The sequence below is a fragment of the Maylandia zebra genome, linkage group LG1 (genome assembly GCF_041146795.1).
Source record: "Maylandia zebra isolate NMK-2024a linkage group LG1, Mzebra_GT3a, whole genome shotgun sequence".
Classification (NCBI taxonomy): domain Eukaryota; kingdom Metazoa; phylum Chordata; class Actinopteri; order Cichliformes; family Cichlidae; genus Maylandia; species Maylandia zebra.
Window position 1 is genome coordinate 45127965 of NC_135167.1, and position 18553 is coordinate 45146517.

Here is an 18553-nt window from a genome sequence, read left to right on the forward strand (position 1 = left end):
ACACAGAGTTCAAGCTCACTGCTGTAATATATCCTGTAATGTACAGGGTGGGGCATTTATATGGATAAACCGTAATAACATGGGAATGGTTGGTGGTATTAAAGTCCTGTTTGTGGCACATTAGTATATGTGAGGGGCAAACTCCTCAAGATGGGTGGTGACCATGGTGGCCATTTAGAAGTCGGCCATCTTGGATACAACTTTTGTTTTTTCAGTAGGAAGAGGGTCATGTGACACATCAAACTTATTGGTAATGTCACAAGAAAAACAATGGTGTGCTTGGTTTCAACATAACTTTATTCTTTCATGAGTTATTTACAAGTTTCTCTTTGTTCACAGCCATTGACATGTCGAACAGGACTTTAATATCACCAACCATTCCCATTTTATTACGGTGTATCCATATAAATGGCCCACCCTGTATATATATCATAATAATCTGACAATAACTATAATATTGGCCATATTATATTTACATTACCAGAGTGAGATGATTTTAGTCTCATGAACAACATGAGCTAATTGTTATTTCCTAACTAATCTTAAATGAGTGTTCAGCACAGAAATGAAGCCCAACAATCATGTTTACAGTCCTGTGGTCTCAGCCTCAGATACTCAAGTAATCAAAGTGATGTCATAAAAAAATGAATGACCAAAAAACCATTTTCTCCTTCATTTCTGTCACACAAAGCTGTATGTAACGTTTCTCGCGGTTAGTATCATGGTTGCTAGGCAACCTGAGCAGCGCGACGAAGGCTACCCATATGGAAAAGATATATATAAATCTTATAAAGTTTGTATCTGTCTTGTGTGAAACTTGTATGAAAAGCATACAAGAGTGAAAACAGATATAAGATCCCTTGAAAAATTCTATAATGAAACTTGTATGTTTTGGATACTTACTAAATATATGAAAGTAATGAGAAAGTGGCCACTTTCACGACTAAATCACATAAGTTTTTACTATTTCTTTTCCATATGGGTAGACCGTCCCATTTCACAAGCCTCTCACTTCCGCGTACTCAGTGCGCGTACTGCACGTACTCCGAAGCATGCGGTCGCTGGATTGGGACACAGCCCAGCTCTTGTGGTTTGTGTGCTTTTGCTGCATTATCCTAAGTTGCACTACATTTGAACTTTTAGGGCCACCGAACAATAAGGTTAAATGTTAAACGGTTTAATGTTAAAGTTAAACATTTAGTGCAGCACTAGAGTAAGCATGATTTTTGGGGGGAATAATATATATAAAATTGAATTTGATGCATAGTGCTGAAGTTTACAAACAAATGAAATGCACACTTTGTTGATATGCCATACAGGACATACATCAGCTACATCAAGAGTCATTGCCCATAGCTCAGAGCTAAATCTGGCCAATACCAATCATCATCTTAGAAAATATAGCCATGGTTAAGTTTGTGGAAAATATTAACTCTGATGTCTACAAGAGTGCACACTAGTATAATGACTGCTTTCTGTGTAACTACTTTGTACATTTTCATTACTGACAGTAGGGAGATCTTTTCACAAATTCTAGATGTATGCATATTCTTGCAACTGAAAGACTACTGAAAAGAACCATTAGAGTGCCCAGATTAGAGTTTTAAGTTTGAAATGTCAAATGAAGCTAAACATTTAGTACTTTTAGTCATGTAATCAACTCTATTCATTAAACTCCAGATCTATTTTCAAAATAGAAAAAAGAAAATGTTTCTACTGCTATCTTTTCAGCTTGATGTGGTTCCAATGCCTCATTCATATATACACACCTTTACTCTTTACATTTGTTCTGTCCCTCTGTGAGTCTTTTTTTTCCATCTTTTTAGTGCAGAAAGTTTTGAAAAGAGGACTTTTGTGTTTGCAGTAGACTCACGTTATACATGAACTGTTGTCACATTTGCAGGGGCCTGTTTTGTCTTGCAAGTATGTTTTTTACTGTGACGCTAATAGCTTATAGAATGGGAAACTACCAGCTCCTCAGGATACACACTGTTTTACTCAGGCCGTTCACTCGGATGTGGCTGATAAAAAACCTGACTGACTGGTTTTAGTTTTGTAGTACACGGTAGTGCTGGGTGTGGTGATGAGTGAGGGCTCAACACTTCATTACACAACTCCACATGTTACTCGCTGACTCGCTGTTCCATCCCTCTGAATAAATATGAGTGCTAGAAAACGTTTCAACATCGCCATCATGTGGAGCTTGCAGGCAGTGTTGGGAAGGTTACTTTTAAAATGTATTCCACTACAGATTACAGATTACATGCCCCAAAATACATTTTGTAATGTATTCCGATACGTTACTCAATGAGAGTAACGTATTCTGAATACTTTGGATTACTTAATATATTATCATGCTTTTTACAACTACATGAATGTAGTATTCATGTGATTTGTTACTATTATTGTAACAAAATACTAAAAATGTTACTATTATTGGTACTATTATTGTCTTTTCCAGGTCTTTAGGCTACTGTCATGGTCCTGGGTGTTTTGGATTAACCCGGGTTCTCGCGGTTTGTCCTGCCCGTGGGTCTGTCTTACATTATAAGAGTGCCTGGGACTTGTAAAGAGTTATTCATCGTGCACTTTGTAAATAAATTCACTGTTCATTATAGGAGTCCTGCATTTGGGTCCTACTTCTCACCTGCAGCTCCACGGTCTGACAGACCTTCACAGAATAATCCAGCCACAAATGGGCCCAGGACTGTGACGTTTTTAGTGACTCACAAAGATGGACAAGTGCACAGTTTTGTGTTTAACTGTCTGTTAGCTTGCCTGAAAGCATTGTGCCCTGTTGAATGAACAACTCTTTTGTTTTTAGTTATAAGGTAGAGTTTTCATATCAAACTGCTCAGAAATAGAATTAAATACATATTAAGATATTGAATTACATGTAAATAGCTGTAGTGGCAAATTTCTGTCCCAAGCTTCGAAAAAATAATTCTTCCACTTCTTAATGTGAGCTGTTCAGATTTATTTCGGACTCGTACATACAAACAAAAGATGTCACGGTCAAAAAACTATTTGCTGCTACAGCGCACATTTCCATTGCCGTCCTGGCTCACTCTAACCTGCTACCCAGAGCGTTCTGCTACCACACATGCGCTGTAATGTTTTCTTACCCGACACAAATTAAACGCGCAGCATTTATTCTCTAACAACATATCATACAAAATTAAACATGTAACATAATAACTGAAACAGTATCAAAAATATTTCTCTATAGATTGGCTCTAACAATAACACAATGCTATCTGAGAAGGTATAGTCTTTAACCCTTTTTAAATATATTCTGTGGGTCAAATATATTTGATCCACATAGCATAAATTTGCCAAATGATAATTATAAATGATTTCAACAAGCTTGTGTGTATTTCAGCTAGATTTCAGCTCAAGTTTTTCTTATTTTGCGAAGCTTTAATTTACAAAGATTTACACTGTGACGTTATGCCTCGATGCATGCTCAATCATCCAGGCAGGGAAATCCCAAAAAGTTGATTCTGTTCATCTGGACGTAGCGTCTTCAATGGGAGAAACATTTTGTCACTTCAGCCTGAAGAATTCACTTGGATGAGTTTTGAAACTTTTCTCCCACTGAAAACACTGCGTCCAGATGAACTGAATCAACTTTTTGATACAGTCCATGCAATACAATAGTATTCAAATATTCATTAAAAATCATCCTTGATAGTTGATGTCAAACTTTCAAAATATTTCTCCTCTAGTCCACTTACTGTAGCTCTGGGCAACGTTTCATCTCTATTGACTGCAATATTCCAGAAAAAATAATATATGGCTTTTGCTCATGTTTGATGCAATACAATGGCATCGTATTCAAAAATTCATTAACAATCATCCTTGATAGTTGAGGTCATACTTTTAACACATTCCTCCTCTGGCCCACCGACTCTACGTCTGGGCCAAGTTTCATCTCAAACTACTTTCATACTCGCAAGAAATTAAAGGACAATTCTGCTCAAATTTACAAAACTTTAAAGGAATGTGATAACATCATGTTACAAATGTATTAAAATCATCTGTGATAGTTGACATGAATTTCTCAACAGATTCCTCTTCTTGGACACCCACACTGTATGTGTGCACAGAAATTAAAGGACTTTTCTGGTCAATTTTCAACATGCTCGATCGATTATATCATCACATGAAAAAATTTAAAATCATCTGAAATTGTTGACATGAAATTGTCAGATGTGCTGGAAAACATTATATTCAAATGATGAAACACCGCAGAACTAGAACGTGAATAACTACATAAAACCAAAGGAAATTATGAACCCACAAAACTCGAAACGCTATTAATTCTCTACAGTACAAATACCTCTTACAGGTTACTCTGGCCCGTTAAAACTAACAGACCCTTAGGGCTGTTTTCCAAGCCACTAAATTTAGCCCAGTTAGTTACTGTAGCAGTCTCATGAGGTGCTATGATTCAGTGACAACTCCAGATATTATTCCACTGCGAACTTTAATCCATCCAAGCACATGTACACATAATGGCCAATGCCAAAAACGTAACCCCCCACGTACTGGATTAGCCAACACAGGTACGGTAGCTCATATGAGACAAATGGTGCAGAGTGATCATTTAACCAAATAATCTACAGTTACCAAGTGCACTGAGCTACAGGGAAGATGCTGCAAAACTACCTGCATTTCAGTTTGCATCAGAGAGGGCAGCCCCAGAGAGCTTTTGAGGCAGGGAAGGGTTACAACTGAGCGAGTCCTCTCATACGTCGGCTTAATCTAAGCTCTGCACTGTTTGCCGGCTAAAACCAATCAGAGATTTGGACTCTTTAAACAGACAGCCAATCCATGTTATACTGGGGTACTCAACACCACTTTCCTGTCTGTCTTGACTTCACTATCCAGTAAAGGCAAAAAAGAGAAATATAGCAGTAGTTGGATCCAAAACTTTGCAGATATTTTGTGTGAGTGCAGAGATGATGCATTTGTGGAGACTTTCATGTCAACTATCAACTATGTCAAGATGACTTTTTTTGTAAGGTTTTGTTTATTAAAATAACCTTGTTGAATGTGAGTAGAAATGTCCTTTAATTTCTCTGGAATCATGCAGCATTTTGTGATGAAGGTTGACACGCATGCAGAAAAGGTAACGAAGAGGAGTCAAATGACATTTTCATGTCAACAATCACAGAGGATTTTTTTGTTATTATTCTTTATGTGATATAATCGATTGAGCATGTTGAATTTGACCATAAAAGACCTTTAATTTCCCCAGAATTATGCAGTGGATTGAGATGAAACTGTGCGTGAAAAACTGATGAAACTAGTGTGGGTGTCCAAGAAAAGGAATCTGTGAGGAATTCAGCTATCACAGATGATTTTTAATAGATTTCTCACAGGACATCATCACATTCCTCTGAAGCTTTTGAATTTGAGGAGACTTGTCCTTTGATTTCTTGGGAGCATGAAAGCAGTTTGGGACGAAGCTTGGCCCAGATAAGAGAAAAAATCTGTTAAAAGTTTAATGTCAACTATCAAGGGTGATTTGTAATGAATTTGTGAATATGATGCAACCAGGCTGTCCCAGTGCAACGCGTGCGCTGGCGTGTGAGTGTGAGCGTGCATTTGTGCGCGCGCGCGATCAGGAACGAACGAGAGCATGCGCTGACATAAAGGCTGGTGTTGAAGCGCAAGATAATTTATAGGGTGGATCAGAAGCGGCTGGCTTCATCGCGGCGCACAAATGACGGCTCACTTTACCGCGGTAGTAAAAAAAACAAAACGCCATCACTAACATCACTTCAAGCGGGCCTTGGGGCAAGTGTCCTGCTTTGACAATGATGGTTCGTACGGAGTATCTGAACTGTGGAAGAACACAAAGTAAAACAGATAAATACTCCTCTGTGGGCAGGTTTCTGGGCGAGTATCTCCATCTGTGGGATTTCTGTGAGGCGTGTCTACGGACTGCTGGTCCCGTCGCTACGATACTTCCGTATCACTTCCGTGTGCTTCTGTTGAAAGGCGGGTTTCCACAGACTAGGTAACCGTGACTTTCTTGGTTGTACGAGGTCAAGTTAGCGTTGAACATTCAAATATCTCAAATCTCGTCCATCTCCGCGCGGACACGAGGTTTGGCTCCATGGCTGACGGCCGAGGGGGGCAGAATCCGGAGCAGGAGCCGAGGGGCGCCGCGGGTGGAGACGGTAGGTGGAGACATTTTTGGTTCAGCCGCTGAAGTTAAAAGCTAAACGGAGGCAAAAGTATAACGAGTCCGAACCGGAATAAAAAGTTAGGATTAAAGAATTGCTTCGAACTACTTTTAGTAGTTAGAGGGGCTGGTGTGTTGGAGATCACCTTGGTTGCTGTCACTAAACCCGAGTCTGGTTCAGCTCAGCCCGGAGAACAGCGGCTGTACCGACTCCATGCGGGACTTGCCCCGACACAGTGTGTGCTTTACAGCCTCAACAGGCCGCTGTCGGCCTGCTAGTTTTCACCAGGAAGCCTGTGTGGACTATGCGACACCTCTGATAATTATGGCCACTCATGACGTCGTCGTGACGTCACACGAAGACAAAGTTTAACAGCCCAACTTTAATGTAGTTAACTGATAATGCGACTATTAGAGACTGTGGGCTGGTGGAGTGAACGTGAATAATGTTTTCTTTATATCTGCTTTAACCAGAATTCTGCGATTCTTCACTGCTTTGTCGCAAACAGCTGTTCCACAGGACACATTACAGCTGGAAACAGGGATCTTGGCGAAAGTGAAAGCAAGCTCAAAGTACCTCTTAAGAAACAAACCACCATGTTCTTTGATTCAGTCTTTGTCAAGTAATGATGACATAAGTTGGTTGGCAGTTTTTAAAAACTTCATTGTGTTTTGTACTGTTGGCATTGCTTTGCTACTGATTGTAAAGGTTTTGTTTTATGCCCCTTCCCCCCACCTTGAATAAAAATATGAGTAAATAGTCTATTAATTATCTGCTTGCTCTTCCAGATGTCGTTGATGATTCCATCCTCGAAGAAGGTGCGGTTGTCTTTAGAGGGTGAGTCTCAGCATTGCTGTTGGGTACGGTCATACCCATGTGTTTGACCATAAAAATCTTACATTTTAAACTGAGGATGGATACAGAAAGTTGATTCTGTTCATCTGGATGTAGTGTTTTCAGTGCGAGAAGCATTTCATCACTCTTCCAAGTGAAATGTTCACTCTCAGCTGACTGCAGGTTTGCCCAACGTGATAAACAGTGCATTTGAACAATGGCTGAAACTAGCACGACTGACTAACAGTGGGCCATGAGCTCAGTTTCAGGATAGCTATTAAGCAAACTGACATCTCCATTGATCAGTATCCATGAGTACTATTCACAGGCAGAAGGGGAATGGCTGCAATCACAGAGCTGTAGATGGTGAAAGATGTAGTCTTAAGTCTCCATCCATTAACTCTCTTGCAATTCAATTTAATTCAATGTCTTTATACAGCGCCAAATCACAACAACAGTTGCCTCAAGGTGCTTTATATTGTAAGGTAAAGACTCTACAATAACACAGAGATAACCACCTGTGAACTAGTGGTTTGGTGACAGTGGGAAGGTAAAACGGCCTTTTTAACCACGAAGAAACCTCTGGCAGATTAAGGCTCAGGGAGGGGCAGCCTTCTCCGGCAAACAGTTGGGGGTGATGGGAGAGGAAGACAGGTCAGGCACTGTGGAAGAGTGCCAGAGATTGCCTATTGTTGTCAGGGTTGCAGGGGGCTGGAGCCTAGAGCAGGGCGATATGACCAAAAATATTTATCACGATAAACATTTGAAAATTTGTGATAATGATATAACTGACGATATAATTGACACTAGACAAAATACTTTACAACTCCACAACTTTATTAGTGCAAAAAAAAAATCAATGTATTTTCACTTAAACAAGCAGCTGTTTTTTATGTGCATTAAAGTTTATATAAACATGTAACAGTGCAAATGCAAATTCCTCGCTGACAGTTTAACCAAAAGGTATTTCCAGTGGAAACTGGCCGACATATCCTCAGCATAACCAAGTATAACATCCACAAAACTTAAAAAGAGGTTATACACACAGTACGGTAATATCATGTTGAAGCACAGTACGTATCACTCCGCAAGGCTCCGCCTACGATAGCCGTAATGCTCCAACAATCCATCAAGCGGTGCGGCTTCGTAGCTTAGCAGAGTCGTAGTAAAACATTTGACAGATCTTCGAGCGCCGTGCACATAAAATCGTTTCGAGGTCAGTAAACACAACCAGAGTTCATACATAAGGCACACAGGATTATAAGGGGCTCTGTCGACTTTCAGAAAAATCAAAGGATTGATTTTAAGTGCGCCGTATTTTCCAAACAACACGGTAATAACAACGGCCCGCTAGCATGCGCTACCAAAAATAGTGCTTTGTTGTGTATCTGACGGACGAAAGCTAAACCAGTTCCACACCAGTGAAGTTGCAGCATTTTTACAAACCAGTTCTGGTTCATCTGTTTCATTCAACGATCCGCTTTCGCTCTTCTCATTCTGCGTCGCCGCCGTGCTTTTTCCGCCATGTGCATATGAAAACAAAGGCACTGCACATGCACGTTTTACCCATATTCTATCGCAATATTTGATTTTCTTATCGTTGCCCAACATTATACCGGTATTGCCGTGAACGATGTGATATGGCCGAGCCCTACTGGAGCCTATCCCAGCTACCATAAGATGAGAGGCAGGGTACACACTGGACAGGTTGCCAGTCTGTCTAACACCAATGCATAGAGAGAGACAACCATTTACACTCACATTTACATCTATGGGCAATTTAGAATTACCAATTAACCCAGGGCACCTGAATAAAATGATTAGTTCATTACCAGACCTCTGGAGAACTTTAAGATAGTTTGAGGAGGTCATTTATCCATTTAAATCAGCTGTGTTGGATCAAGGACCCACCTAAAACCTGCAGGACACCGGCTTTCGAGGCCTGGAGTTCCCTACCCCTGAATTAACCCAATCCCATTAACTGCATGTCTTTGGACTGTGGGAGGAAGCCGGAGTACCTGGAGAGAACCCATGTAAAACAAATTTTGCATGAATAGAAGAAAGCAGTTCTTCGTACTTCTTAAAATATGTGCATTGAAGGACATGTGCTGGTCAAAAACAACTCCAAGATTCCTTACAGTGTTATTGGAGCCCAGAATAAGCATTTGGTTAGATACCATATTTCTATGATTTTTAGGGTCGAGTACAATAGCTTCAGTTTTATCTGAATTTAGAATCAGGAAATTACAGGTCATCCAGGTCTTTATGTCTTTAAGACATTCCTGCAGTTTAACTCATTGGTGTGTGTTATCTGGCTTCATGGACAGATAGAGCTGGGTGTCATCTGCATAGCAGTGTAAATGTATGCTATGTCTTCTAATGATGCTGCCTAAGGGAAGCATGTATAATGTAAACAGAATTGGTCCTAGCACTGAACCCTGTGGAACTCCATAATTAACCTCAGTGTGTGAAGAGGACTCTCCATTTACATGCACAAACTGGAGTCTATTAGGTTGCAAGACAGCTAGGGACCCAGTGGGCGAGCAGTCATTCCTGTTATACTCCTTTGAAGTCCGTGCGTCTTTGCCTGCTCAAATCAGCATTACCTTTTCAGGATGTGCACTGTACGTGTAAATAGACTGCAGAGTACTGGGTACTGGGCTGACAATGTAGCAGAGTTGTTTGGTCTGAACTAAAATCACAACACTGATCATAGGTAGGTTTTACATCGAGCTTGTAGTTTATTTTGCAGACAAAACTTTAAAAAAAAATGATCATGGTACTTTCTCTATATAAATCTGCATGTCCAGCTGGTCACAGCAGATGCTAGATGACAAACGAATTGGCTTTTCTTTTCCACCTGAGCACTCAGTGATTCATACGAGCACTTTTTATAATGCTGACGTGCTTTCTAACAACAACTTGGGGTTAGGTGTCTTGCCCAAGGATATTTGTACGCAGAGTGGAACAGCCAAGGATTGAACCACCAACCATCTGATTAGTAAATGACTGAGGTCACATGATTTGGACTCGAGTCATTAATTTTATGACTTTAGACTTGACTTGAAAAAATGTTCTAAGACTTGTGACTTGACTTGGACTTTTACACCAATGACCTGGGACTTGAATTGGACTTGAACCGGTTTACTTGAAAAGACTTGATATCCATCCATCCATCCATTCGTGTCCGCTTATCCTTTTCAGGGTCGTGGGGGCGCTGGAGCCTATCCCAGCTGTCATAGGGCGAGAGGCGGGGTACACCCTGGACAGGTCGCAGGGCCAACACACAGGGACAGACAACCATTCGCACTCACATTCACTCACACATTCACACCTATGGGCAATTTGGATTAACCAATTAACCTATCCCCACTAACTGCATGTCTTTGGACAGTGGGAGGAAGCCGGAGTACCCGGAGAGAACCCACGCAAACACGGGGAGAACATGCAAACTCCCAAAAGACTTGATATTTCACCACAAATAGGGCTGCTCAATTAATCGAATTTTAATCACGATTACGATCTGGGCTTTCAACGATCATTAAAAATGACTGAGCTGATTATTAGCCCCTCCCTCGTGCTTTACTCTCGCGCTGCTCCGTGTGGCAAATCGAGCGCACCTCTCTGCATTTCGAACATACGTCACAACAATTAAGAGCAGCGGTCTCCAACCTTTTTTGCGCCACGGACGGTTTATGCCCGACAATATTTTCACGGACCGGCCTTTAAGGTGTCGCGGATAAATACAACAAAATAAAACCAGTACCGGTACCGAAAAAAAGAGAATTTATTCATGACACACGTGAAAAGACCCAGGAAAACCGAGTAAACGATAACAAAATAACGCTGAAAACCGATAAAAACCCTGAAAACCATACATTTCACACCTGAGCCTCAACGCTCGCGGCCCGGTACCAAACGACTCACGGACCGATACCGGTCCGAGGCCCGGGGGTTGGGGACCGCTGATTAGAGGACCCGAGGGAAGCTCGGAAAGCTCAGCAGAAGTTATATGGAGAGGAGAGTGACTGCTGTTGGTTGAAAAGAGGTAAAAAACCTTCAGTGGTGTGGAAACATTATGGGTTCAGTCAGACGTGGATCAAGTAGACACAGTGGGTAAACTTTGCTACAGTGTAGCTGCACCACAGAGCAACACTGCGAAGTTCACTAAACACAGATGTTTACATTTTTCATTTATTTTTTATATTGCAAACATTTGCACTGTTATCAGTATTTGCACACTATTTATATTATTTTTTGACAAACTTTAAAGTCATTATTCAACACATTGTTATTGTTAAATAAATATCGTCAAATAATCGAGATCTCAACTTCAGTGAAAATAATCGTGATTATCATTTTTGCCATAATCGAGCAGCCCTAACCCCAAATATAAAATTTAACACGCATATTATATAGAAAGTGTGCACCGTTAATTCAATTCATTTATTCAAACCACACTCCGTACGTATGTGTGCGTGAGCTGTAGCACAGCCAATCAAATTAACCAGATTTTTTTTTAAAAAGAAAAGAAAAAAAAATGCTGTAAGGAGTTATTTTTTTTTCAGGTACATAAACTATGAAGTAGTCAACAAAAAAACGAAATGCAATATGCAAAACATGCAAGAAGAGAATCACAGACAGAGATGGAACAACTTCCAACTTTGTCCGACAGTTGAAGTTGCATAAAGAACGGTAGGTTCTCTCTTGCTACGATGAGATCATGACTTCATCTAACTTTGTGATGTCAACTAACTTTAATGTGTATGATATTTTTGTCATGTGATTTTAAAGCCGGCCCTACAAGGGCATCCAAGAATAACATGCAGCTTATCTCAGAACTGTCGGTGAAAATTATTCTTGGAGCTAAGTTTAATTGAGCTGCATTTTAAAGAGGTGCAATTTCACAATTTGTGTATATTTTCTAAGTTCACTATTTCGACATGTGTTGAGAAAAACACAGAATTAAAAATCACATGGTCTAATATTTACATTTAGCATAACTGCAACATGCTTTTTCTTTTTTTTTGTTTAAAGACTCGAAAGGACTTGAAATTCAAAGTTTCAGACTTGTGACTTGACTCGGACTTTTACACCAGTGACATGGGGCGATCGTGGCTCAAGAGTTGGGAGTTCGCCTCGTAATCGGAAGGTTGCCGGTTCGAGCCCCGGCTTGGACAGTCTCGGTCGTTGTGTCCTTGGGCAAGACACTTCACCCATTGCCTACTGGTGGTGGTCAGAGGGCCCGGTGGCGCCAGTGTCCGGCAGCCTCGCCTCTGTCAGTGTGCCCCAGGGTGGCTGTGGCTACAATGTAGCTGCCATCACCAGTGTGTGAATGTGTGAGTGAATGGGTGGATGACAGGTTGTGTAAAGCGCTTTGGGGTCCTTAGGGACTAGTAAAGCTATATAAATACAGGCCATTTACCATTTACTTGAGACTTGACTTGAGACTTACTTGAGACTTGCAAAACAATGACTTGGTCACACCTCTGGTAAATGACCTGCTCTACTTCCTGTGATGCAGTCCCCCTAATAGATAGCTGCCCCTCCCTGAGCCTGGTTCTGCTGGAGGGTTCTCCATGTTAAAAGGGATTTTTTTTTTTTTTTTTGCTTGCTCATAGTGGATCTTCTGATTGTTGGGGTTTTCTGTTTTTTCTGTATTATTGCAGGGTCCTACAATATAAAGCGCCTTGAGGTGACCGCTGCTGTGATTTGGTGTTGTTTGAAGTTTACTGAGGAGAATCTTTGTATAATAAAATTGTGGGTGTTTTTTTTGTCTGCTACAGGTATGTGATTGCACATATAAACACAGAGGAGCCCAGTCGACACGTGACTTCTGAGGATTTGGGAGGAAGGCCAGATGAACAACAGGATCCACAAGTCAAAGAAGTGGTAGAACAGCTGCGCAAGATAGCCGACAGTTTAAACCGCAATGCTGAGCTTCAGAGGTGACTGCATCAGCTGTTTCAGCAGATTCTTTGAATACCAATTACCAATATGCTCTTTCTACATCATGCTGACACTACTATTGGCAGATTTACAATGCAAAACCTCACTTTCTTTTCATCTTTTCAAAGTTCAATGTGTTTAAAGCAATTGTTTACATATTATGTAAATATAAGGCAAACTTTTGAATGTGACTGGTGACATTAAAATGCAGGATTTCATCACCCATCTCCTAATATCCCGGTGCGATGTCCTAACTCATGTCAGTTAAAGTTCACTCTATACTTCCAGTGTAACGATGAAAATCTGGGAAAAACACAAACTGGAATGTGTCATTTCTTGAGCTTGACCATGGCTCTTTCCATGATGCTATCTCGTAGCACAGTGGTACTGACTGGAGAATTGGCTCCACCTACTGCTGCTCTCTAGCAGTGAATTAAAATATTGAGTCACTTTCTTTAACCCAGGGGTGGGGAACTCCAGGCCTCGAGGGCTGGTGTCCTGCAGGTTTTAGATGTGTCCTTGATCCATCACAGCTGATTTAAATGTCTTGAAGTTCTCCAGAGGCCTGGTAATGAACTAATCATGTGATTCAGGTGTGCTGACCCAGGGTGACATCTAAAACCTGCAGGACACCGGCCCTCGAGGCCTGGAGTTCCCCACCCCTGCTTTAACTCCTCAGCTGTAAAAGGCCGATGTGGCATTGTGGTCACCGTGCTGGGTGAACGGACAGCATGGGTGCTCAAGTTTGTGAATGCGATAACTTAAGAATTTTGCCATTAATCTAATGGGTGCAGCTACTAAAAACCTCTGTCGAGTTCGGATCTCAGTGACCTCAACCTCGGGGTCAGAGGTCATGTCTTCTGAAAATCTTGTGGACACATTAAAGACAAAGATGTCACCTGAGGTTTTCAAAATGATACCAGGAGGCTGAGGGGTAGCGCTTTTGTGGAAACTCAGATTGTTTGTGTTGCACTTGCATGACAAGTCGGTATACGATTAAACTGCTGAGCGAGCAGATCTGAACTATGAACAGTACTAGCAAGAAGAATTTGGGTCAGTAAATCAGTTCAGCCAAATCATTCTCATATTTGAATGTGTCCATTTCCTCCCATCAGACTGATAAACCAGGTTCAGGGGAACTGCGTTCAAGATGTCTTCATGGCAGTTGCAAGAAACATCTTTGCTGATGGCATCAACTGGGGTCGAGTAGTGGCTCTCTTCCATCTGGCCTGTAAACTTATACACAAGGTACACCATCTGCCACAGCTGGTATTCTGTGATCCCTGCCTGTCAGAATCTTTCTCCTCATGCTGGATATAGGAAAGGAATTCCCCAGCGTGGCTTTTTCTCACACCCACCAAACGTACAAACATAATGGGTGTGAGAAAAAGCCCCCACAAAAGGGCCGCAATTGCTGTGGCACAAACGTGTTGCAGCCACTGGGCTTAACAGCTCTTCTGGTGGAATCTCTGCACTGTAAGTAATGTTTCCTCACTGAGGTTCCAGTACGTTCAGCATTCTGTCAAAATTCCTCACATTAATTAAAGAAATACAGACTTGTAGTAAGTGTGCATACAGGGCTAACAATGCCTGCAGGAGGGTCTCATGCACATTTGACAGCAGGGTTCCTACGACTTATGTTAATGGCTTTGTTCCATATCTGTTTCTCCTTTAAAGGCTATTACCGCCAATCACTTAGAGAACATCCAAATGATCATCAGCTGGGTCCTCCAGGTCATCAGGGAGCAGGTCTACAGCTGGCTTGTGGCACAAGGGGGCTGGGTAAGTGAGTAAACGTTCATAAAGCTCATTGCGGTCTTCTGTTTGGACGCCTCAGGTACATCCACAGCTCCTAATATTGATCTGTTGATCTTGCAGGAGGGGGTGATCCGTGGTTTCTCTCGATGGAGGACAGCAGCCATGGTAGCATCAGTAGTATTGGTGGTAGCCTTTGTTTACTACCGGAAAGTACGATAAAAACATCGGACCTCACAACCAAGACTGCAGTGCCTTCATCTGGATACAGACGGCTTGTTAGGAAATCAGTCACTCCTCAGCCTCCATCTCATTAACAAGAGGAGGTAAAGTACTGTGCTTACAGGGACGGATCTTCTCTTTTCTCAGGTTTCAAAGAACAAAAGCGCTTTTGCTGCCAGATGTCCAGTGAGCATCTCAGCCTTTCTTCACTAGCAGGTGATCAGTGGCTGCCGTGGATTTCTGAGCTGCTGTATCTAACACTGGAGGCTCTCAGCTGTCAGCCGATGCTGCTGTTGCACCCGATCTTACCTGAACCACACCTGAGGGAGTTTACAACAACATAATTATCTTAATTAAGCCAACTGAATGTGCCATAGTTTCACCGTAGCTGGTGTCTGAAATTTGAATTATGTTGTATTCTGTCTCAGACAGTCTTGTCTCTTTAAAGTCTTTTTATATACTTGTTTAGGTTTCTAGTATCAAAGGACGTCAAATCACACTGTAAAAAAATGCAAATGTTCCTTTTATGGATTTTAAAAACTGGACAAGAATCCTCAAAGTGAGTTTTTCTGAAAGACTTCTTCACTGAACTGTTTCAACAAATAATTTGAAATTACAAAGGGGAAATGTGTTGGTTAAATAAGCTTTTATCAAGAAAACAATGTTTTAACAAAGTGCAATGGTTTGGAATAAATGTAAACCCTATTTAATTAAAACTGTAAAAAGAAATCATAAATATTTAGTGTTTGTTTGTTTTCTATGCAAATTTAAATAAAAAAGAAGGGCAACGAAAGACCTGAAATGTTGTTTACAAACATGTTGGGGGAAACGCAGAAATGCTGCTGCTCCTGAATTCACTAATAATGAAAAACCATCATCTCTAGTTGGACCAAAGAAAAAGTGAAACACAGACGTTCCATCCTCCAGGGCACAAAGAGGAGGCGAGACCGTGTAGCTTTATATCATCTCTGTCATGAGTATTTTACACACCTGTACAGCACCATTAATGATCAAAGATCTACAGGCACCAGCCACTAACACAGCTAATTATGTGGTAGCAGCTCCACGTAGACATGGTCAAGTTCAAAATGAGCATCACAAAAGACAAAGTATCCGGGTCGATTCTGTATCAGGGAGACTCAAGGACTCATCTTCTCGAGTTCCTGAAGTTTTTCTCAGACTGTTGTTTTTGAAAAAAATAATAAATAAAGACAGCATCTTTTGAAATGCATTTCCAGCATTAAATCCAAAATGAACAATTAGTAATAACTCAGTCTGTGTGTGTTCTGTCATGTCTTGTTCATTCGACCCACTTAACAATTGGCAGCTCTATTTGAAAGTAAATAGGAAGAGGTTATCTTAAGTTTGGGGCATGCAAATCTCATAAACCCATATTTAATTCACAAACGAACATAGAAAACGTTTAAACTGGGAACTATTTCAAGAAAAATATGAGCTCATTTTGAATTCGATGGCAGCAACATCTCTCAAAAGATTTGGGCCATGGATAAGTTTCCCACTGTGTAGCATCCTATTCTTTAATATCGGCAGGTAAGGTCTGGGAACTGAGGATGTTCTCCAGATGTTCTCAGCTGGGGAAAGGTCGAGTCGACTGCAGGCAGCCCAGTTCAGCACCCAAACTCTTCTGCTAAACACACATGCTGCTGGAATAGCTGCAGGTTATTATTATCCACTCCAGATGAGAAGAAAAGCTACATTTTCCAACATCTGTGGGATATTGCCCAAAAAAAATAGACTGTACGTGATGACCTCCAGCAAGATAATTTAGCCTCCCGAGAGACTGCAGATGCAAATTAGTTGTAAGCCATGTCTGGCAGCATTTCTATGAATCGTCTGAGCCGTTGTCTCTTTCTGGAGAAAATGACTCAAAATTCCTAAGACGACCTGGTGTGGACCTGTGTTCTGTGACAAAACATGCTTCTTCTAAGCTCAAAATAAAAATGAATTAACTGCTCCAATTACACTACACGTTGTCTCCATTTCAAACATTTTCTTTTTAAGCCTTTGGCAACGTTTGAGGGGAAAAACATAATATAAGAATTGTCTCAGAATTTTGTCACTAGGAATAAGTCATTGTACCATGAAACTTTGTGAATATGGGGTAAGATCTTTAAAAGTTCAATACAAGGACTGAAGCTGTGCACAGAAAGGGAACATTTAGCATCTGGAAACGCTTTGGCGAACAGTTTTCAGCATGTACACGGATTGTCAGTAACTTGTGATGTGCTAAGAGCCCAGTGTCTTCACAAGAATGGAAAGGAGCAATGACAACAGTTTTTCTGAAGGTTTCACAAAATACTGAAATAACAAACCTCTGCAGCTGGTTTCTTAATTTGAAACGGGGGGAAAGGGGCAGCAAAACACTAACTGAAGTAGATGGAGAAAGGTTTTGTTGGAAATAGTTGTACAGTGCCACTTTTAATTAGGAAATCCGAAGTGTCTGGGACATCTGGGAGTTCATTGTAAAGCAAACAAACTGTAGCAGTGGTAGATGGCTTACCTCATCAAGCTTTTATTTACACCGTTCATTATCTTTGAATTATTTAGTTTTACAAAAGAAAGAAAATCAATGTAGTAAACATTTTACTGCTAATCTGAACTGTCGGGGGTTTCAAACTGAAATGAGCTGTGGGCCACTGCTGGGATGTCATCTCATTGGAGGGCCACGTCAGTGTTCAGGCAGTACAAAACAAACAAACAAATAAGAAAAGACCCACAAATTTATCAGAACATTTTGTGCCTTTTTCTTTTTCCCTTCGAATATTGTGTAAAAAGACCAAACTGCAAACGTGAGTGAAAACTATTTATTAAACAAATAAACATAACAATTTTTTTTACCCCAAATAATACATGTTCAAAGCAACACAACGGCGGCCCAATATCAGACAGAACTCCACTCTGCAGAGTCATAATGAAGCAGCTCGTTTTATTTTGTAGCTTCAAGCTGCTCTTCATATTTTGGCCACCAGATGTCAGCAGAGAGGACTGTGTTGAAATGCTTCGAGTAATGAACCGTATTTCAACACAAGCTTCAAAGCTTCATTTGGCCATCAGCACCTGTAATCCAGGCAAGGCAGGCTTAGAGTGCTGGAGCTGTGCTGGGCTTTATACAGCAATCTATCGCACACACATACTGTCACACTGATGAAAGTGTCTGTGACAAACTGGTGTACAGTGTCGAGCTTAAGGTGCAAACCGCTGGATGAGCCACTCCTACATCCTTACATGTAACAGGAACATTAAGTAAATATGAAGGTACAACGATTAAACAGGAATGACACTGATATTTAACAACTAAAGCACTTGCTGTAGTTTTACAGTACAAACTACACTTTATACTGTAGTCGTGAAGTTCTTCAGACATTACCGGACAGAGCTCAGTGTGGAAACATGATGTCCAAACAGGTACTGCCTCCTCCTTTGTGCTGATCTTATTCCACACATCATCTTCAGTTCAGACAGATAGTCTACCCTCAGTCACCACTTGCCTTCTTTCCTACAGAGGCCAGTTCAACATATCCATATTATCCCCATCTGTACATCTGTATGGGGTAAGTTCAGTCTGTATCTGTGAC

The 18553-nt window shown here is 41.0% G+C and overlaps 1 protein-coding gene across 2 annotated transcripts; it reads left to right on the forward strand.

Annotated features, from left to right (window-relative positions):
• The first annotated feature begins 5689 nt into the window (after positions 1-5689).
• On the forward strand, positions 5690-15752 carry zgc:153993 (apoptosis regulator BAX). 2 transcript variants are annotated; one of them, XM_004575583.2, is made up of 7 exons: positions 5690-6028; positions 6118-6191; positions 6986-7034; positions 12818-12979; positions 14096-14228; positions 14658-14762; positions 14859-15752. In XM_004575583.2, the coding sequence occupies exons 1-7, from the start codon at positions 5826-5828 to the stop codon at positions 14955-14957; spliced, it is 825 nt and encodes a 274-aa protein (XP_004575640.1). In that variant the 5' UTR covers positions 5690-5825; the 3' UTR covers positions 14958-15752. The 2 variants fall into 2 exon arrangements, with proteins under 2 accessions (XP_004575640.1, XP_076743430.1); XM_076887315.1 differs by having other exon boundaries at positions 5713-5805; positions 5900-6191.
• The last annotated feature ends 2801 nt before the right edge of the window (positions 15753-18553 follow it).